Raw genomic sequence first — 21,712 nt, 5'->3', positions numbered from 1 at the left:
GAGTTTCTGCTGGTCATTGCATCCCAGAAACTCAAAGGCTTTCTCCATCTCTTTCACCCATTTAACAGGAAGCAGGGTGTCCTTGCTGATCCCAGCAAAAGTTAAAGGCTGCATCTTGAGGAACTGTTCCATCATGCGGCCTTCAGTGTCCTGTTGTAGAGCAAGAGGGGGAGGGACAGCAGGGGCTGCAGGAGTTGCAGGGGCTGCTTGTGAAGTTTGGATACTCCTTATGGCTGCTTGGAATTGATTACCCATATCGATAATCATCTGATGCATTTGCTGTTGCTGCCCTTCCATTATAGCCCTTATAAGGCTACCTGTGTCGTGAGCAGGCATATCAGGGGGAGGAGGAGGATGATTTGCTTGTGTACCCCCAGCTGGAGGATCATTATGGGTAGGATTAGAGGATGAGGCTGCCTGTGCACGGCCTCCGGTGTTATGCCTCTGATATGTAATAGGAGGCCGAGGATCCATAATGATCAGCTGAGAAAAAGAATAAACATCAAACTATCAGCACATGCAGCAGTTTGATATACATATATGCACAAAATAGAGAAAGTAGTAATACAGGCAAGATAAGCCTTATCGTACTCCACAGAATTCAAGGGAGGCCTTGAAGTATATCTGCCCATCTGTGGAGGATTGATTCAATGCGAGAAATGTGGGCCCGAAGGTAATCAATCCTCCGATCGATGATGTAAAAATCTCTGGCCCATAATGATTTGTTGTCATTCCATAAGATAGACCGTAGATATACCCAGTCATTAACAAGCAACTTAAGCGCTCGATTGAGTTCATCGATGTTCTCGGGGTTCTAATTGTACTCCTCAATTGGCCTTAACACATAACTCATCTCGAGTTGGTGTTATATGTTAAGCCAAGAATCGAACTCCTATAAAGAAAACTCACAAATCATGCTACATATTAAAATATATTATATTATAATGAAACAATAAATAAACACTCACTTCATAGTCATTTCCTAACTTAAGCATAATTATAGCATTTAATAAGTTTAAAATCATATAACACAGTATTTAAAGCATAAAAGTATGATTTTTATACCCAATTTATAAATATACAAGCCTTATATTACACAAACATATTTTTAAGAATTTTATATCATTTTTAAATAATTTAATTTTTTTTATTATATTATAAAGATATAATTATTTTACTTTAATATATTATAGGGTAGAATTCATTATTTATCTAAGTATCTATTATAATTTTTCAAACCATTTTAGAAGGCAAAAGGGATGAATTGGATTCACTAGCAAAAAGGGCAATCGGATTTACTACCGAGTTGAATCGATCATCCGGTTCATTCGGCAGTGACCAATTCCTCTTGAAAGTGTAAAAACCTGCATCTTTTCTATTTGAAACCCATTCGGTTCTTACTTGTCCCTTTCTCTTTTCTAAGTGTCTAACACCCCAAAGAGGGTTCCTAAGAGCATTCAAGACTAAAGAAGGGATCCTAACACAAGATTTCACCCTCCAAATCAAATGTAAGTGATCAAATCCTCATTCCTTCTCTTTCTCTTACTTCATTTTAGATCTAAATAAGCATCTCTTCCTATATTTTTTTGTTCTTCAACCAAAACAGAAATTTCTTGTTCTCTTCTAGCACATTCACTTTCCTTAGCTCATTTTGTCACAATGTGCTATGTTATTGCTGATTTCACTCTTTTGCTTCCATTTCCTCAAGATCTATATGCAACATTCACTGTGTACAGCTTGTGCTCAGCAAGTGTTTGATAAAATACTTAAATGACCTTCCTAACTAATTTTTGGGTTTCTTTTACTGTTTTTATGAACATTTTCATGCCTGCAACTATTCTAAGGTATCCCCCTTTCAGATGCTTTATTTTCTAATGGTATATCATAACCACAAATCTCCCTATAAACCAAGCTTAAATATGCACAGCTAGTGTTTGATAAAATGACCTAATGAAGTTGTTAGCCTTAATGTGCCTGTTTGTCTAGCCTAACTTGTTCCATTACATTTGTTTAGGCTTATATTGGGTTTATAAGCTATAAACATGTACTCATACACAAAGATAACATGTATACTTATATATATTTTTCTACACTTGACTAGGCTACATACTTGCTGTATTCTAGGTGCCTCTTCTTCTTCAGCTGCTCCAGAGTACACAGGTGATGGTACTACATGGGCACAGCTGTTCAACAGATTAGAGAGCATGGAGAGGACCATGCAATAGGGTTTTTCTGAGTTGGATGGAAGGATGAGTGCAGTGGAGACCCAGCTGTCAGAGTGGAGGTCACACTTCTCGGGACAGGGCCCATAACCACAGTGACTATCCGATGCTACTATTATAGCTTACCAGTCTAGACTAGGTCTTAACTTATATATAATTTTTTTTTATACTTTGTAAGGACTTTGGTCCTCAACTTAACCTATATCAGCCTGATGTAACCAGATCAGCCTATGCGCTGAAATTTTTGTATAAACTCAGATCTATATAATAGAAGTTTTATCTTTATATCACAGTCTACAGTCAATTTTTTCATTTGTTTTTACTTGGTAGCTTTTAGTTGAGGTTTTTAATTAATCCTAAGTTGAACTCACCTTCAAGTCAATGAGTTCAAGAGCTGCCAATCATGAATTTGACTACGAATAGAAAAAGAGCGTGGCATGATCTGATACCACTTAAATGTCACACCCCAGCCCGGTTAATAACGGCCAAGTGAGACATTATGTCCCAGACATCCAACCAAGATCACAATGCAATTCTCTATTCGCAGTTTCATTCACAATATAATCATATCAAAGTGCAGCGGAAGCAATTTAATAAGGAATAAGACAGTAATTAATGGTAACTAGTGATAACAGTAGTATTTATATATATATGAACATCCATTTACATAAGGGTTATAGTGTTGCTTCACAGAGGTGTAACACAAACTCCAAAAAGGTTATATACATAAGTACTACAAAAAGTAATATAAACAAAAGGAAGGGAGGAGCCTGATCAGTCTGGGAGATCAGGAGAATGAGCAATCGTGTAAGAGCACAAAGCATCGTGCTCCACCAGAACATAAGGATCAGCTCCGCGATCAACAGGAGAAACCTGAATAGTAGGAGTCCCCAAAGGAGTACAAACAGCAGCGATAGAAGTCTCATCTGTAAAAATAGAGTGATCACGAGGGGTGAGCTCTCAACTGAGCCCAATAAGGGAATGCATGCAAACATATCGCAGCAATTATGATGAATGTCCTAAGTAGCATGTCCTAACATGGATACTAAGTCACATGTGGTATAAGTACTACTGTCGTAGATGCTAACCTCGAAGAGAACCTGCCAGAAAAGTATATCACCAGGCAGCTAACCCAACAGACCCTCAATGATCAACCCTACTGTTTGTTCCCACAGCGGAGTACACACGCTAACATGGGACAGTGAATGGTACCCTGGCATATCCTTCGACTGTACCACGAGTTGTCCAACACCTTACCCCCTGTTGGTAAGGGGCATAGTACTGAGTTATGATAAAACAGCCTAGCCCAGTGTAATCTATTCATGATAACACATGTATGTATAGTTGAATTTAATTAAAACAGTACTTTTTCAATAATAGAAATCAGTAACAAGTAATATCAGTGCAAATGCAAGATGCTAGTGCAACCTAAATCACATGCGAGATTCTAATGCAGTAAATAAAAGCTAATAAACTATATGAACAGGATAATTTTGATGATGTATGGTATGGCCTTCAGAACAAAAACAAATTAGGATGATAAACACTCCAAAATTAAAGTCAGAATTCCCTTACCTGTCTCTGTAGGTAAGGTCTAAATGATTACCCTCCAAAATAGCCCAGCAAAACAGACAAACTAGCAAGAACAGACTGGAAACAGTCCCTATCAACAGAAAATCAGCAATGTTTGGAGGTTAGAGCATAGCCAGAGATCAGTCAAAGGCATCAGGGGTATTTTGGTCACAAATGGTTGAACCGGCTGAACCGATTGTCCAGTTCAAGGGGCAGAATTGGGGATTTTACTTTAAATGGGCAGATCTTAACATGCACAGTCCTAATTTCTGGTTTCAGATAATAATTAAGGTGGGTCATTTCACTAATTTGTTGAATTTCAGATTTAAATACTAAAATTAGGGATTTAGGTTAATTACTTCTCAAATTAATGATTTACGGCTTATAAATTGGTTCATGGAACCTGAAATTAGGTTTAGCAGAGAAACAACCCTGAAATTTCAGGTATAACAGAACCTAGTTTGTTCTAAGTTAGGTTCTGTTAGTAGCATTCCTATTTTTAAAGCTTAGTTTACATGTTTTAATGGCTGCCATGGATTAGGACTGGGTTAAGGTTTAGGATTAGAGAAGAAAAAGAAGAGAACAACAGAAATTTAAGGACCTACCTGAAATTGATGGTGATATCAGTGTGACAGCAGTCTTAGATTGTGCAGGAAGAACTCCAATTGCACTCTCAAGCTTCAACTCCAAGTGTAGAATCAAAGCCCCAACGTATGATGTACTTCTCTCTTCTTCTTCTCCCCTTTTTCTTCTTCTTTCTCTAAGCTTCCCTAAGGCTCTCAAGGCTGGATCGATTCTTCTTATGTTTAGATAAGAGGAAGAAGGAGAATAGTAAAGGGGGGTTTATATATATGCATAATACTTAAGCACTAAGGGGTAGGATGGTAATTTGAGTATTAATTATTTCTATAACTAATTTATTAACCTCTTAGATTGATGAATAGTGTAATTGGTTTATATTTATAGTGGTTGAGTTATCTAAGGGCTGTTTGGTCCTTTAATGTAAAAACAGCTTTTAAAACTAATTTTTAAAATTGTTTTTAACCAAAATTTTGTACTTATTACCTTAATGTAATTATAGAATGATGTCACATGACATCATGGGTAAACTGGGTACGGGTAATTACTTGGTATGGGAATCTCCACTGGGGATGTGGGTCCCATAGGGATAAAATGACCAGAATACCCCTAAAAGTCTAATTGGTCATATAATCGGCATACGAATACACAAATAAGTTCATACTTACAATAAGTTAGTTAAGGGATAGGTTCCGCATCCCCTCCAGGTAGTATATCTGACACAGGTAGCTCAGATGCGGGACCCCACCAGGGTTCTCTGACTCTAGAAGGGCAGGTTGGGAAGACTCCTCCCCGGAATCCTCCATAGGTGTGTCAGATGGTTGGTCTAGTACCTCGACCAATGCAACCCATAACATTGAAGCAAGCATCGACATAGGACTGGAACCTGAAATCACACAAGTTCCAAAAATTTAAATTTATTGCGGATTTTACACATTCTCTACATTATGGGTCCTAGATCCTCCTCTAGGTGGCGAATCCTACAACATAATTCACCTCATTCTTTCTTCCCCTAAAAAGAGGGATAAGATGGAGGACACATGGCGATTCCCTGTCATGTCATTGTCCTCATAATTGTCACAATAAATAGGAGATGAATCAAACTTCACTCCATAATCCAATAATGTATGTTGCATCCATAGGACTTTGGTACAACACTTACCAGCCGCAATGTATTAATATTTGGTAGTGGATAAGGCTACGAAATTTTGTTTCTTACTAAACAAAAAAACAAGACATAATCCCACAAAGTGACAAGTGCCAGTTGTACTCTTACGATCAACATGACTTCTTACAAAATCTACGTCTAAGAAACTGTGAAGATCAAAACTTTGTTTCATTGGATACCAAAGTCCAACATTTGCAATACCCTTAAGATATTTGAAGATTCTCTTAATGGCACTAAATGTGATTGTTTTGAGTTTGCTTGAAATCTTACACAAACACCATGCAAAATATTATGTCCGACCTACTAGCCGTTAGGTAGAGGAGGCTACCTATTATGCCATGATAACGAGTAGGGTCCATAGGAACACCTTCCTCATCTTTGGATAATTTTAGAGATGTACTCATAGGTGTGATGGTAGAATTTTGAGAAGATATGTCAAACTTCTTTAAAAGTTCTTTGACATGTTTTGTGTAACAAATAAAATACCATTTGATATTAGCTTAATTTGCAAACCAAGAAAGAAATTGATTTCACCCATTAAAATCATTTCAAATTTAGTACTCATGCATTTACTAAACTCATGAAATAAAGAATCATAAGTAGCACAAAAATTATATCATCAACATAAATTTGAACAACAATAAAATCTTTGTTTTTATGTTTAACAAATAGAGTGGTGTCTACTTTTTCCATTGTAAAGCCTTTTTGAGCAAAAATTTGCTCAACCTATCATACCAAGCTCTACGAGTTTGTTTGAGTCCATATAATGCTCTTTTGAGTTTAAAATACATGGTCTGGGTATTTTGAGTCTTCAAATTCGAGAGGTTGTGCCACGTATACTTCCTCCATTATAAAACCATTTAGGAATGCACTCTTAACATCCATTTGATAGAGTTTGAAGCTTTTGTGGTAGGTAAAGGCAAGTAGCATCCTTATGGATTTTAATCTTGCAACGGGTGCATAGGTCTCATCATTCTATACCCCTCTTGTTGGTTATAGCCTTGAGCTACCAATTTTGCCTTGTTTTCTTGTGATGGTTCCGTCCTTATTGAGTTTATTGATAAATACCCACTTTGTACCAATTATCGAATGTTTTTTAAGCTTAGGAACTAATTCACATACATCATTTCTTTCGAATTTATGCAATTCTTCTTGCATAGCCATGATCCAATGGCTATCTGTTAATGCCTCTTTGACATTCTTGGGTTCTATTGAGGACAGAAATGCAGCATAGTTGCACACATTTTGAACTTAAGATCTAGATTGGATGCCTTTATTAAGGACTCCAATTACTTGTTCCAAAGGGTGGTTCTTTAAAGTTCTAATTCTATAGGAAGTTCATTTGTTTGATCAGTAGGTTCTTCTAATGCCAAATCCTAAACTCTTCTCTTTATCGTCATCAACTAAAGGTTTTTATATCGATCCTTGGGTGGGGAGACATCACACTTGACGTTCAGTGATTCCTCGACCACTAAGGTTCTTTTGTTAAATACTCTATAAGCACGACTGTCAGTAGAGTAACCAAAAAAGATACCTTCATCGGCTTTCGAGTCAAACTTACCATTGTGGAACAGTGAACGAAAACAGAAAGCTGACTACTCTGCTCTTAGCCACTTAAGTCTCCGGGACATTCAGGTTCAAATAATTTGACCTCTCTCTCTCTCTCTCTCTCTCTCTCCCCCACCCACACCCACACACACATGCACAATGTCGCAAATAAAATAAAATAAAATACAGCAACATAGATAAAGGTCTCACTACTTCCCGTCCTGCGAGATAACCCTAAATCCTAAACCCAAATGGATGGGAAAAATAAGAAGAAAGAGGTCATCATACTTGGTTTCCTTCTTGGTCGCATTTCCACATCAATCTTCTTTGCTTACTCACTCAGGGAAGAAGGAAGAGAAGGGCAACGATAGAGAAGGCTCCTGTGCCATGTGTGAAGCAGACGAGCGGAGTAGTTGTAGCAGGGGTAGGAGGTAGTTCACAGTTCGAGCAGGGTTTGGGTTCTTGTGAGGGAGGAAGTAATCTTGATGGTTTTTTTTATCGAGAAAGCAAAGAATATAAAGTAGGTTTTGTTCCTTCAACTTGTAGAAAGAACCGAAGAAACACCAAAAAGAGTTTTTGTCTAAGTTGTTCTTTTTGTGTTGTTTTCGCTAGTTCATTCCATGAGCATGTAAAAACAGACCGGATTTGCTAAACGCAGTTCTGTTCTTTTTTTATTCCCACAGTACAGAAGAACACTAGAAGCGTTCCCAAAGACTGCAACCAAACGGGGCCTCTATGGTTTTGATTTTAATACAAAAACTGGAAGTCAGCCAACCCAACCCGAACCGAATGGATCAGACTTGAACCAAGCCATGGAATAACCACTCAAATCAATCCAATTGTGATCCCTATAATGTAAACCCTACAATATATATATATGCGCCATCCGTCGAAAGCAACCCATTTGCAGGGCGGATTAGGGTTTCTAGCTCCTCATCGTTTCAGGATCCCGTTGCTCTTATCATCCTGCAGTCATGGTGAGTACGAGACTGTTGTCTCTCACGCTGTGTCACACAAATGCACATAAGCACTCTTAGTTCACTTGTGTATCCCTTAGCTCTTATCATCCTGTAGTCATGGTGAATTCGAGACTGTTGTCTGTCACGTTCTGTCACACAAACGCACATATGCACTTGTGTATGCTAATCCAGTATCAATTGTTTTGTTCAGGCGGACGTGGAAGTAGATGTTGCCTCAGGGCAGCCGAAGAGGAGAACGTTCAAAAAGTTCAGTTTCAGAGGCGTCGACTTAGATGCGCTGCTTGACATGTCTACCGACGAGCTTGTTAAGCTCTTCACAGCCCGGGCTCGCCGAAGGTAAAACTCGGAAACATCACAGTTATCTGTTGTACCGGTTTTTTTTTTTCCTTTGCTTTGGTCTACCTACAATTATCGGCTGTTTATTCTTATCGTAGGTTCCAACGAGGTCTAAAGCGAAAGCCCATGGCTCTGATCAAGAAACTCCGCAAGGCGGTGAGATTTCTTTTCGTTTCCTTCTATTTGTGGTTCGAGTTTATATGTTTGAGATTTAGCCATAAAAATGTTAATTGGCTTTCCTGGATGACTACAATTTTTCTGTGACTGCTAATTAGATTTATAATTCCACTATCAAGAGTTGGTTAGGCTATTGATTTGCATCAGCCACTTTTGCAAGGGTTTTTTGTGTTATCTGTGGTTTTTTTCTTTTTTTTTTTGGAACATCTCTGTTGAACTGTGTTGTCGGAACCTTTTTAGTTTTACTGGCTTGTAATTTTTCTTTTGAATGTAAAGATAAGTGTGCTTTGGTATATGGAATCAAGGAAAAGGATTTTGGGCTTTCTTACCAAAGCCTTCTATTTTTGTCTGGAGTTCCTCATACGGACTCAGGGATTTACGTCAGTTGTTAGGGGAATATAAAGCAATTGCTAGTTTACTTTGGCTAGGGAAGGATATTTACTGTAGGGTTATGTCCTGTTTCATTTTAGAGGTGGTGCTTTGTTACCTTTGGGAATCGTAACAACCTATGTTGAGTGACTTGACTTTGAGGGGTTTGAGGATGGTTGTGACTTTGTCAACTGATCTTGGTTTTTCAAGATATATGTCTCGTCGTATTTCCTGACCTTCTATAGTTCAATGATAATCTTCTAAGTGGCATGGGCTTCAGAATATATGCTATTTGGTTGTCCAAGGATGTCCTCATGCAAGTGATTTGAGTTCAATTCTTTCCTTGGATGACTATTACTAAGCAGACTATGCTTGCATTCTGTTATCGCTTGATGGGTCATGCTATGAATGTGAAACAGAACATTGATTCTTGAAGGTTGAGAAAATTTGACTTTGAAGGTTGGACGGTGTGTTATATGTATGTGCACTAGTTTTTTGTTTTTTTTTTTTTGGGGGGGGGGGGGGGGGGGGGGGGGGGGGGGGGGGGGGGGGGGGGGTGTTTTTTTTTTTTTTTTTTTTATTTTTTTTTTTTTTTTTTTTTTAAATATTTTTTTTTTTTTAAAATAAAAATTAGACATCAGTACAAACAATAGTTTCCAACCTTATTTGGAGAATCAAAGGATTGAACTAATCAAGTGCTCTTTGTTAGAATTTAGAAATGATTTCCAATATTGACTGGAAGTCTCACTGCTCAGCTCATGGCTAGCAATGGGGAGCATGGGGTTGATAACTTGAGTGTAATGATCTACTTTATGCCTCAATTGCATTTTGATGGACCTATTTCCGAAACACTGGTTATTTTCTTAGTTGTGGCTATTGTTGTCACAATGACTTGCTACAATCTTTTTTAAGCTTGTCTAGATTGATGTTCATCCATGATGTAAATGGCTTGTTGGAGTTTGGTGGTTTTTTTCATCTTTGCAAGCTTTTTCTTTCCCTTTTTTGGGGGGAGGGGGGGGGTTGGGATTCTCTTCTATGGTTTCTGCTTCTGTATGCCTAACAACTTATTTTGCACGGGAACCTCTCTATTTTATACTGGCATATAACTTCCTCTGTAGCTGCTAATGGTTCTCTTACATCCTCCCCATTATGAGCCTTCTTGTGTTTATTTAAAGATTATCTCATAGACACAGTTAACTGACAATCAAATCATGCTTAATAGTGAGCACTCTGCGCCTTGTTTGAAATAAGTTGGCTTAGTAGTCTATTGATAATACTCCATCTTCAGTCAAAAGATCAGATTTTTTATTTTTGAAACCATACTTTATTTACTTAAGAGGTTACCACTCGTGGGAATTGTGATTTATTATATGCTTTCTGTTTAGATTATTTTTCATCTAGGTACTCTCTTATGATTGGTTTTAATCAAAGTTGTATTCATGCTGTCTTATAATACTTCGATACAAACCATGGTTGCCATTTCTCTGATAAGTAATTTGATAGTTTCTGGACTTTCTTTCACTGGCTAGAGATATTTGTTGTACACGATCTTTAGTCAGTGATCCAGTGGAATTAAATAAATATCAGCATTTGATTCTAGTGATATTTATTTTTCTGTTTTATATTTACTTGAACAGAAGCGAGAGGCCCCACCTGGTGAGAAGCCAGAGCCAGTTAGAACTCATCTTCGTAACATGATCATAGTACCTGAGATGATTGGAAGCATCATTGGGGTTTACAATGGCAAGACCTTCAACCAGGTTGAAATCAAGCCAGAGATGATTGGGCATTACTTGGCCGAGTTCTCGATCTCTTACAAGCCAGTCAAGCATGGAAGACCTGGTATTGGTGCTACCCACTCGTCAAGGTTCATTCCTCTCAAGTGAGATTTTCACCAGCACCCTGGACAACTGGACATTCGACTGAATTTTCTCCAAGATTGGTCTGGTCCAAGTTCCTTTTTTTCCCCTTTTTTGAATTTTGACTACTCTTTTTAGAGTTGTTTCATTCCTCTATTAGCTGGATTCAAAGTCGGAGCTTTTTTTATTCCTAACTTCTTGGGGTAGACAATTGGAGCTTGCAGCAGCTTCAGTCTAGTTGAAGAGAGCTTAAGAGATCATTTTCCTTTACTGAACTATTTGTTATTGGTTCAATAGGTAAAATATGAAAATTAATATATTTGCATTTCTTTGTTAAAGGTTGCTCAATTAGAGGTTCCCATTTTGACGTCTTTGCTCGACTGATTCGCTGGCAATTGAGCCCTCTTAACCCCTCCCTCTACCATTTGTCTCCCGGGATTACTTTTGGGGTAGCCTTCAAAGTTTGCATTGTTGCGGAGTCCTTCAGGATTGTTTTATGTGTTCTCTCTCTTCACCCTTTGAAATGAGAATGTTATCCCTCAAAGGGAGGAAGAGAGAGATAGACACATAGGGGTATACCACTAGCATACCCAGTTTTTTTCTCATAAATAAATATGTTTCAAGGTTTTTTAATAAGTTTTTGGTGAATATTTTTCAGCATGGTATGTGTTGAGAGCCTTTTCAACATAGACTCAAATTTCTGTCATGTGACCGATCGAATGGGACAAAATTTTGTAGACAACTATACCCCAAGGTCTCTTACTCAGCGTCCAAATTTTAAGCTAAACAAAGTGTGTCAAATGGCAAAATAATTTTTTGAAAAATCCAAGACCACTAATTTTTTGAAAAATCCAAGACCACAAGAGAGTGAATAATAGTGGTCACATATCTGTAAAAATGGATAAATATACGTGTGAGTATTGTGGTTGAATTTGAATCTAGAATTTAACACATGGCTAATCAGACTATGACTTCACTATCTAATGGTTAGAACAACCACATCTCTACTCATATGGCATTAAGGGGCCTCATTGTAAATGAGTTCATCCTTTCTAGGCGCCACTATGTCTAGTGAAATATAACACTTCAATGTTTACTGCTTAGTAGTATATGGTGGGTTAGTGCATGTGATAGAGGACTCCACATGTAGTTTATCTCAACAAATTTTAGTTTGAAGTAAGGAAAATTGCTCAATTTCTGATTTAAAGTTGTAGTAAAATTACTACAATGCCATCAAATAGAGATGAATATAAAATACAAAATGACATCTTTTGTAATTTTATCTACTTTCTTTACTCATTTTAAGCTGAAATTGTACCAATGAGATACTTGGATCTCTATCACATGGCTACCATGTAGCAAATATTAAAGAGTTATACTTCACTAGGCATAGTGATGGGGAAGCAAACTTCTTAAATTAATAGGATTTTCTTATTGACACCCCCTAAAGGTAATTTTATATTTTTATTCTTATAATATTACACACAACTTATCTCAACAAGATTAATATTGTCATTTCACATGTATACTCGAAATATGTATTTGATATGACATTTTTTTATAAGTAGGACATAAGGATATGTCATTTTCAAATTATTTTTAAAAACACTTTATAACCTAACTTTTGAGAATAAAACAAGAGATGGTCAGAAGAAGTGTCGTATCCCATAAGATGTGGAGAATAAACATGATTTGCTTGGTTGCTTGCCTTTGAGTCTTTAACTTGGCAATCAGATTTTGAACTAGAGCTTATATTTCGACAATCAGATACTTCAGTGGAGGAGATAATTAAGAAAGCCATGGATTTCACATCCGAGTTTTTGGAAACCTAGAGAGCAGCAAGAACAAGAAGAGAGCCAATCCTTATCTCATGGCATCCTCCAACGCTAGATGTTGTCAAGATCAACGTGGATGACACTAGTAGAGAAAACTCGGGGTTGATAGGGATTGGTGCGATATGAAAAATACACCAGCACCAAGATCTATTTTGTTTCATAGAAGGTATTGGGAATGCCTATGCCTGTGTCACAGAGACGTTGGCTATTAGAAAAGAGATTCAACTTGCTTTGGCTCGTGGAATAGAACGTGTATGTATTGAGAGTGATAATCTTATGATCATTAACATCCTCACGGGCAGACACCAGTCCATTCCATGAAGAGCAGAGCATATCATCAGAAACTCGTGACAATTGTCTAGAGAGCTTTCTCTAATTTCTTTCCTTCATACTCATGGGGAAGGGAATTTTCTATTTACACCGATTAAAAAGGGAAAAAAAAAGGGGTCATTCAGACACCACTTTTTCCCTTCGATCGGAAGTTGGGAAAAGTTTGGCTTTGCAAGGTGTTTTTCCAATTTTCATAAAATGGAGGGACATTTCTGTAATTTCGTCCTGAAGAGTTAAATTCTTAACCGGACACTGAGGTACAAGACAACTCCAAAATAGAACAGAAACCAAACTGAGCAATCTTGTGGTTTTGAATTTGGCAAATGGAGGCGGCGCCATTTGTTAATGCAAAAGCTCACCCCTTTCGATCATCTTCCCCTGCTCTTCTCCTCGGCCGCAATGGTGACATTTGCAGAAGAAGTCTCAAATTCAAATCAAGAAAATTTTCAGTTCGCGCTGCCGTCAACGACGGAGGCTCCGGTGATAACTTCTCCCTCACTGGTTTTACTTCCCTTTCTCTGGTTAGCTCTCTCGCTAACTTGATCATTCTTCGTTTGCAGTTGTTACTCTGTTGGACTACGGTGCCGGCAATGTTCGAAGCGTCAGGAATGCAATTCGATTTCTCGGTTACGACATCAAGGATGTGGGCATTACATCTTATTGTTCATCTGCATCTTTTTCTAATTTCGAATCAAAACATGGCTATGAACTTCTATTGGGTCTGAGATAGCTACTCGTATTTGATCACTAGACTATAAATTCTAAGAGTCTGGATGACCAATTGAGAGGGTTTACTTATGGGTACTGATTCGGTCATAAAGTATGGCCACCCAAAGAAGAATCATTGTGGGAGTAGTAGAATAGTTTATAGTGATTGCCTTTATATATTATCGAAATTGCAGGAAATTCATAGTTTGTAGTCACGTGATGGTATCTATGATAGAATTACATGATTTAGATGAGTTTGAAGTGAAATATTAGATCAAATTCACTCATATTTGCAAGTTCCATGTTCTTTTCTTTTAACAGGTGCAAACTCCTGAAGACATTCTCAATGCAAATCGCCTTATTTTTCCTGGTGTTGGGGCCTTCGCTGCAGCAATGGACGTGCTGAACCAGACCGGGTAAGAACTTCATCTCATTTACTTTATTTTAGGAAGCGTGTTTCTTCATGTTTCTTTTGTATCATCATGATGGCGAGGATAGACCAGAGCACAGAGAAAAGCTCAAGCAACATCTTGGGAAATGATGATTTTTAGTAGCCATGGTGTGTGAAGAACTTGAGAAGTCCCCAGGCTCGGAGTGGGTTCTTAGTAAAGTTCTAGATATAAGTAATCAGACCGGGGTGTCCTTTCATGGTGGTGAAGGTGAAATATAAAAAATAAATCCACTTATTAATGTTGGTGACTAAAAATTAAATTTCTTATCCTGAGTTTTCACTGATCATTGGTCACTTCCACGGATCAACAATCTGCAAACTTTACAAGTTCAATCTAATTAAGTTGTCTGGAAACAACAATGCCGGTGATTTCGGAAACATTAGAGAATGCACTAGATCTGCGACTCTAGTTACATGGAGAGGGTCAAAAAGGGAAGCAAATCAAGGGAAATATGACAATCATTAGTCCCAGCTAATTGTTTTCAAGTAGTAATAAGGTAAATGTATAACATATTTGTGGTTGAGAGTATGCAAAGAATTTTGGATGGATATATGAGAGGATGCATGAAAAGCATTGGTTTTGGGGGGTGGGGAATGAGAAAAATATGGGGAGTATGATCCTTCATCCTTGACTTTGCAATGTTAAACATATTGAGTAGGAAGAGGTACAAAAATTTGTTGGTTTTCAACAGTTCATTTTGTGGGTGCTATACAGGCTTATTAGCCTTATGAGGAACTAACCATCAACATGTAGAGGTTAGAGAGAGTGATAGAACTATAAAGTGAATACTTTGAGATACCACAAAGTGACTATTTTAGATATTTGGGGTCACATAGAGGATAATGTGTCACAGAGAATAAGGTGGGATGGATGAAGTGGAGAGGTGCGTTTGGAGTGCTGTGTGACTGATGTATTCCTTTAAAGCTTAAAGGAAAGTTCTATAGGTCTATTGTACGACCGGCTATGATGTATGGAGCAGAATGTTGGGCCGATTAATAAGTGTCATGTTGAGAAGCTTTGTTTAGCAGAGATGAGGATGTTAAGATGGATGTGCGGAATAACTAGGAAGAATAAAATAAAGAATGAATGTATTAGAGCTGACTTGGGAGTTGCCCGGATCAATGACAAGCTCCGAGAGAGTCATTTAAGGTGGTATGGTCATGTTCAACGGAGGCCTAGAGACGCCCCAGTAAGGAGGAGTGATATGATCCCGATTGAAGGAACTAAAAGAGCTAGGGACAGGCCTAAAATGCTCATAGGAGAAGTTATGAGGAAGGACATGCATAGTCTAGGTAATGTAGAAGGAGTTCAACTAAGAACCACTCTACAGTAGGATCGATAATAGTTGCAGCAAAACACCAAAAGAGAAACTAAATCAGAATTAGTAACTTAGTGAATAAGGACCAAACCAGCAGCAGGAATGACTCCAAAGTAGGATCGAGTGAAGGCCTAGGCAAGGGTGGTTTGTGCTCCAAATATCAGCCCATTCTAATGGCTGGTTGTAAAGTTATTCAAGTCTGAAGTTTGCAGCAGATTCTGGTTATAACTGAGATCACAGGTGCAGCAGTCCTTCACTTGATTGTGTAAACAGCAGCAGCAGTAGTGCTTGGTGATGAGTGTGGATTGATTCAAGTCTTCAAGGAGTTCTCCAGCAGCAGTTTATTGCAGGTACAAGATGGCAGCAGCAGTAGGGGTCGATTGGAAGAACAAAAAAAGAAAACAGAAGGATAGACAGAAATGGGGCTAGGGATAGGAGGGGGGGGGGGGTAGGCTATCTCAGCCTTGGGTCTCTCACCCACAGCTATCTCAGCTATTGAAAGGAAAATTCTTTCTCAGAATTGGAGGCAAGCATTGCTTGTAAATTTTATTAATGAATTGTTGACTCTTTTTGACAATGGGTGCCAATTTTATAGCTTAGGCAAGCTTACAAAAATAGAAAGTAAGAAAATAGAAACTAATGAAAAATAAAAACTAAGGCTTTATAGTCTCCAACCTTCTAAACAAACAAGGAAACAAAAATAGAAACTAACTAAATTTAGAAGCTACCTAGATGAAATAAAATAAGCTTTCTAAAACTGAAAATAGAAACTAAACTTGCAGCATTAGGATAGGATCTTTCTCCACGTGATGGGACCACAAGATCTTCTAAAAAGCATCTCCACACAAGGCAAATAGGGGCTGTGATACTGTTCACGTGAACAGTAATATGAACAATGTTTTGGTCTTTTTTTCTTCATATTTCGATCTACATCACCAGGTCTTGTACTAGGTATGAACTCGGATAGAGCGTACTGGAGGGCAAGGATCCATGTACCAGATCCCATTTAGCTAAGATTCTCCTGCCTTGTTGGGCTGTGTTTCCTCTTACTTTCATATTTCACTTTCCTTTTATTTTCCATCTTTTGTGTGTCATTTTCCATTTTTCATTTCTCATCTCATTTCTCGTCTCTTCATTCCTCTTTTTTTGTTTAGACCTCAGTTTTCCCTACCTTGGTTTGTTTGGATCTATGTAGCCGACCAGTTGGGATAAGGCTGAGTTTGTTGTTACCTTTTGGGGGCATCCAGAACACCCCATGATGTTGTGTTGGGACAAGGAGTGTTTCATACAAGAATTCTCTACAAGAACAATTAGTTTGAAAAGGATATGGACTGAAGTGTAGAAATATTTGATTCATGTGAGACTCACACTGCCACAAAAAATATGGCCAAAAATAGAGTGAAATAATAGAATCTTATTGGTGCATCTGGCTGTAAATGGTTGGGATAAGGTTCAGACAGAAAAAACAATGATGATGATCGAAAATGAATTTATTGATTTCTGAAGCATAAGTTATAGTATGCTGAAAATTGTTGGTGGATTGAATTTGCTTGAAACGTTGCTTCATGTGATTCCCTTCTTTGACTAAATTGAATGGCTGGATTGTGGATAAGTCGGCATAATTGTTTAGTTTGGATTGCAAATCATTAACCTTGCCACTTCCAAATTGAATAGTTTTTTATATAATAATTTTGATTCATTGTCTTCTAGAATAATTATGTATAGAATAAATATATAATGCTAAAGAATATTGGAGTTTAACCTCTCAGTTTCCTTCAATAATTGGATTCTCTGTATTAGTATTACCACTTTTCACTTAAAAAAAACATGACTCTTAATTTATTCTGGAATCTATGTTTTGCAGGATGGCTGAAGCACTCTGTACTTATATAGAAAATGGTCGACCCTTTTTAGGGATTTGTCTTGGACTTCAGTTACTTTTTGAGTGTAGTGAAGAGAATGGACCAGGTTATGTTGGATTCATGTTTTTCCCAGTATCGTCTTCTTTTCTTCTAGTTGTTCTCCTGAGCACTTCCTTCTCATGTGATGAAATCATTAATAAACAGTTTTTCTTGTTTAGGAAACAATATGGGGAAATAGTTTCTCTCTTTTCCTTGTTTGATTACTTGATGGCAACTATTTTCAATTGACCCCCTTTCATTGCATCATATAATTTTTTTTTTGTTTTTTAAAATGTCGCCGGTATGCTTCTATGGTAAGTCATCATATGCATATTGGTTCAAAGAATGTGGAGGTTACTCACTCCATCTGGTTTGGTTACTTAATGTATTCAAGTACTCTCCTACATTGTTAGTATACTATTCCCAAATACTACCTTATCCAGAAGGCTTGGAGCCATTACGCAGTTGAGGTCCTAGTGTTTTGATGTAGAAGTGAAGATAATGAGTCCTATTTTCAAGAATTAAATTGACAGTTGTGTTACACTCTTCTCAGTAAAAGGTCTTGGCTTGATTCCTGGTGTGGTGGGACGTTTTGACTCATCTAGTGGCTTCAGAGTACCTCATATTGGCTGGAATGCTGTTCAAATTACAAAGGACTCGGGCATTTTGGATGATATTGGAGGCCGTCATGTCTATTTTGTTCACTCATACCGTGCAATGCCTGTATCAGTCTCCTTGTCTAGTTCTCAGTGCTTATCGTTATGCAGTATTTACTCAGCATTTAGGTTTCTAATCTGATTAGTCTATGTATTTTTTTTTGGGTAGTCAAATGCTAACAAAGACTGGATCTCATCAACATGCAATTATGGAGACAATTTCATTGCTTCTATCAGAAGGGGAAATGTGCATGCTGTTCAGTTTCACCCGGAAAAGAGTGGAAGTAAGATATTGTTTCTTCTTAATAGTTCTCATTAGTCAGTAGTTTCTGCCCCTCCCCCCTGCCCCCCCCCCCCCAAAGAAAAAAAAAATTCTATCTGCTTATGTTTTGACCATTAGTCACGCTGTGTACTTAGCTGTCAACTTGCTATGGAGGCTCTTGCATCAATTGTTAATGATATGTTTTAGACCAGTTAAATTGGAAAACAAGTATGGTCCAATTTCATGTGCCTTATCTATAAGTTTCTATATGCATGAACTATGCTTCTTTTAAAAGTAATTCCATGCTCTCAACTAATACTTTAATCCCTGGTGATCGATCAAAATTTAGTCTGCTTTAGAAATTCTTATATTATGTTAGAATGAATCTAACACTAGCCTCTAGCTTCTTGTTCTCCTCATTCTCCATCTGCCTACAGTTCAATCTAGTTGGCCTATTAATTTTGCATTATGCAACCTGTTATCAAGTGTTTCTTGTTGCAACTCATATCATCCGTTATCTAAATCATCTTTTATGTCCGTCTTCCTATTACCATCATTTATTGTAGTTAGTATTCATACTTATGTGCGAGGGATATTAATTTTTCAGATGCTGGTCTTTCCATATTGAGAAGGTTCTTGGATTCAAAGTCTGATGTGACAAAGGTAGCTTCAAAACTAATATATGCATATAATATATTTTACTAGTACTCTGTTGGATTGCCTGACATCTGAGAGCTTCACCCATAATACAGCAGCCAGCTGGAAGGAAAGCTTCAAAACTTGCTAAGAGAGTAAGAAGTCTTCCCATGGAATCTTTTATGTCATTATTTGTATCATTCTTCTATGACTTGGTTGAAATTATCACTGCTTAGCTTATGACTTTTCTTTTAAATCAACATATTCGACTTTGTTTTTTGAGGGTGGACCTTGGTGCATTGGTAAGGTTGCTCCATTGTGACCAAGTGGTCACGAGTTCGAGTCTCTGGAAACAGCCTCTCCGCGAAGCGGGTGTAAGGCTGCGTACATTATGACCCTCCCCAGACCCCACAGTGGCAGGAGCCTTGAGCACTGGGTACGCCCTTTTTTTTCTTCTACCGAATGTGATTTTATTAACTAATCCTACTCTAAAATCAGGTAATTGCATGCCTCGATGTGAGGACAAATGACAAAGGAGATCTTGTTGTAACCAAAGGAGATCAGTATGATGTAAGAGAGCATACAAAGGAGAATGAGGTAGGACAAGGAATATTTGGTTTTATATCTTCTATTCTGGATTTCCATATAATTTTTTATCCAGCTGGGGTCTTGAATTATTAGGATAATGTAACGGTCAAAAGGCAGCTCATAACAATAACTGTTGGAATGGATCCCTCTAAATCTCAAATCTTTCTTTCTTGTAATGTCCCTAATGCTTGAAAGCTAAATGGATCTTTGTTAACGGATGACCTACTGACCTATGACCCGGACCCAGATACACTAGAGTATCTAGGTTCATTATGCACAGGTTGCACATGTTGATTATGTTAGGATTTATTTCCAGATTTGTAATGATCTTTGATTATAAATAAAGCGGTGGCCTCTGTCTCATGGACAAGCCATATCATTCTCTCTTTTCTCTCAACTATCTTCTTTGAGAATTTCCTGCTATTAATATGTATCTCGTGGTCAAGCTACAAAAGCATCTTTTGGTTCCTTGGGAACCTCAGAGATGAAGAGGTGAAGGTTACGGTATCTAGTATGTGTATGGTTATTCAGTTTCTTTGATAGTTACTAGGATTAAACAAGATGTGTATAACGCAGTCTGGGAAAATTTCAAGGAAGGTGATCAGATGATTAAGGGACTTTGCAGGTTTGCAGATTTTTTGCTTTTAACTTTCAATCCTAATGTAGAAAGGCCTGGTGAGCTATCTGAGTTCCGGATTAATAGTTTATGTAATTTGATGTAACAAAATCATTGGAAAATTATGGGTAATAGGCTGAGCTTGATTCTCCCTAAATTGATCTTGGCTGAGAAGATGCATTACTCAGATATAGGAATATCTTGGAGAATTTTGTTTTGGCCTAGAAATTGGTTAATGACTTGGTTGGAAATCCAAAATATTTAATGTTGGAGCTCAATATGGAAAAGGAATATGGTAGAATCAAATGGAAACTCATCTTCAACGTGCTAGAGAAGTCTGGTTTAACTAACCTGTGGAGTGATTTGATTAAAAAAGTCTCTGCAACTGTTGATTCTCTAATGTGGTTGCCTCCTGAGGTGTGGGACCTGGGATTGTGAAACCTGTAGGTTCTCTAAATAAGAGGGCTCGAAGAAAGGGCCTCTCTACTTAGTCTGTTCATAATGGCTGAGGAGGTATTGAGTAAGCTTGATGGTAAAAATCCTTGTCCAAAACACTGGTTCAGAATCTTCAGATAATGACTTTGCTCTCTAAATCGGATGGGCTTCACTGGAGTGGAATTCAGTTCTGATTTTTCTATTCTTCCCTTCAAAATAGTGTCATCCAAAGATGAAACAAATAAACTCTAGTTTTAATATCTTCTTGATCCACAACTTAGGGTTCTCCAACCTCTGAAAAAGTATAAAACATCCCTCCAATTTATTGTCTAAGGTCCCTCCTGACAATTGGGCCTCAAATTACTTCCCACCATTTCTTTTGAAATAATCATTCACTGTCAGGCCCTTTGGAGGAAGCAAACCTACATAATCATCTCATCTCACAATAATGATTTTCACGGAAATGAAGCCCATCTCCATGTCCAATCTTGAAAGTGCCTCACTTTAATAACGACGAGGAATCAACATGATTGTTCATGGGTATTCCCATGTAGTCCATGCATACCCTGCTCCCCATTAGAAACTCATTTCAATTTACAAGTGATAACCCTCCTACATAGTGCTGACTCTGAGTATTTTTTTGGCCAATCCTCAAGCCCACCACTTTCATGGGATAGCTCTATTCATCACTCTTCAGCTCATGAATCGTACGACCTTCAATTTTCTTTAGATGCATAAGCCTATTTAACAGTTTTCACTGAGTGGGACTCTTTCTTTTGGCTGGACCTTCTCTCGTAATGAGTTAGAGCTGTTTTACTTGTTCCAAGTATTTCCAAGTGAAGGGTTGTATTGCCGACGTATTTGGAAAGAATCTAAATCTGGAACACCTTACTCATTAGGGGCTTTATTTTATTTAGTTTTGATCTGAAATAAAACATGACTGCCCAAATTTCTTCATATTTCTCATGGAATAAGTGACCAATCTTTTTTTTTTGGGTGAATAAATAATTCATTACGAAAGAAGAAACAAAGAGAATACCATATACAAGGCCCAGCCTTTATAGATGAGGGAAGGCAGAGGCTTGAAGCAAAGAAGGGGAGAGGTTCCAAGAGCTTACAATAAGCCTATTTCTAGGGGTGTTGACACACTTAGAGGGGTCCGCAT

General features: G+C 37.8%; 2 protein-coding genes across 4 annotated transcripts in view; both read left to right on the top strand.

The window, feature by feature from the left end:
* Nucleotides 1-7,995: 7,995 nt before the first annotated feature.
* On the top strand, nucleotides 7,996-11,139 carry LOC122648826 (40S ribosomal protein S15). Its single transcript, XM_043842068.1, has 4 exons — nucleotides 7,996-8,066; nucleotides 8,260-8,405; nucleotides 8,504-8,561; nucleotides 10,589-11,139. The coding sequence occupies exons 1-4, from the start codon at nucleotides 8,064-8,066 to the stop codon at nucleotides 10,835-10,837; spliced, it is 456 nt and encodes a 151-aa protein (XP_043698003.1). The 5' UTR covers nucleotides 7,996-8,063; the 3' UTR covers nucleotides 10,838-11,139.
* Nucleotides 11,140-13,245: 2,106 nt separating this feature from the next.
* LOC122642884 (imidazole glycerol phosphate synthase hisHF, chloroplastic) overlaps nucleotides 13,246-21,712 on the top strand; it is a 33,694-nt gene continuing 25,227 nt past the window's right edge. For 2 of the 3 annotated variants that reach the window (XM_043836514.1, XM_043836499.1), the window contains exons 1-9: nucleotides 13,246-13,455; nucleotides 13,536-13,618; nucleotides 14,005-14,099; nucleotides 17,318-17,421; nucleotides 17,908-18,077; nucleotides 18,180-18,294; nucleotides 18,880-18,935; nucleotides 19,025-19,063; nucleotides 19,407-19,505. In XM_043836514.1, coding sequence (XP_043692449.1) covers nucleotides 13,299-13,455; nucleotides 13,536-13,618; nucleotides 14,005-14,099; nucleotides 17,318-17,421; nucleotides 17,908-18,077; nucleotides 18,180-18,294; nucleotides 18,880-18,935; nucleotides 19,025-19,063; nucleotides 19,407-19,505 — 918 coding nt within the window. In that variant the 5' untranslated portion in view covers nucleotides 13,246-13,298. The remainder of the gene's footprint in view (nucleotides 13,456-13,535; nucleotides 13,619-14,004; nucleotides 14,100-17,317; nucleotides 17,422-17,907; nucleotides 18,078-18,179; nucleotides 18,295-18,879; nucleotides 18,936-19,024; nucleotides 19,064-19,406; nucleotides 19,506-21,712) is intronic. The other variant, XM_043836507.1, reaches the window with a different exon arrangement.

The sequence above is a fragment of the Telopea speciosissima genome, chromosome 1 (assembly GCF_018873765.1).
Source record: "Telopea speciosissima isolate NSW1024214 ecotype Mountain lineage chromosome 1, Tspe_v1, whole genome shotgun sequence".
NCBI classification, from domain to species: Eukaryota; Viridiplantae; Streptophyta; class Magnoliopsida; order Proteales; family Proteaceae; genus Telopea; species Telopea speciosissima.
The sequence above is the reverse complement of the archived record's forward strand: the minus strand, read 5'-3'. Positions and strand labels throughout refer to the sequence as shown.

Coding starts and splice junctions, on each gene's coding strand:
- LOC122648826 (XM_043842068.1), top strand. Junction 8,406..8,503: donor ACAGCCCGGGCTCGCCGAAG/GTAAAACTCGGA, acceptor TTCTTATCGTAG/GTTCCAACGAGGTCTAAAGC. Junction 8,562..10,588: donor TCAAGAAACTCCGCAAGGCG/GTGAGATTTCTT, acceptor TTACTTGAACAG/AAGCGAGAGGCCCCACCTGG.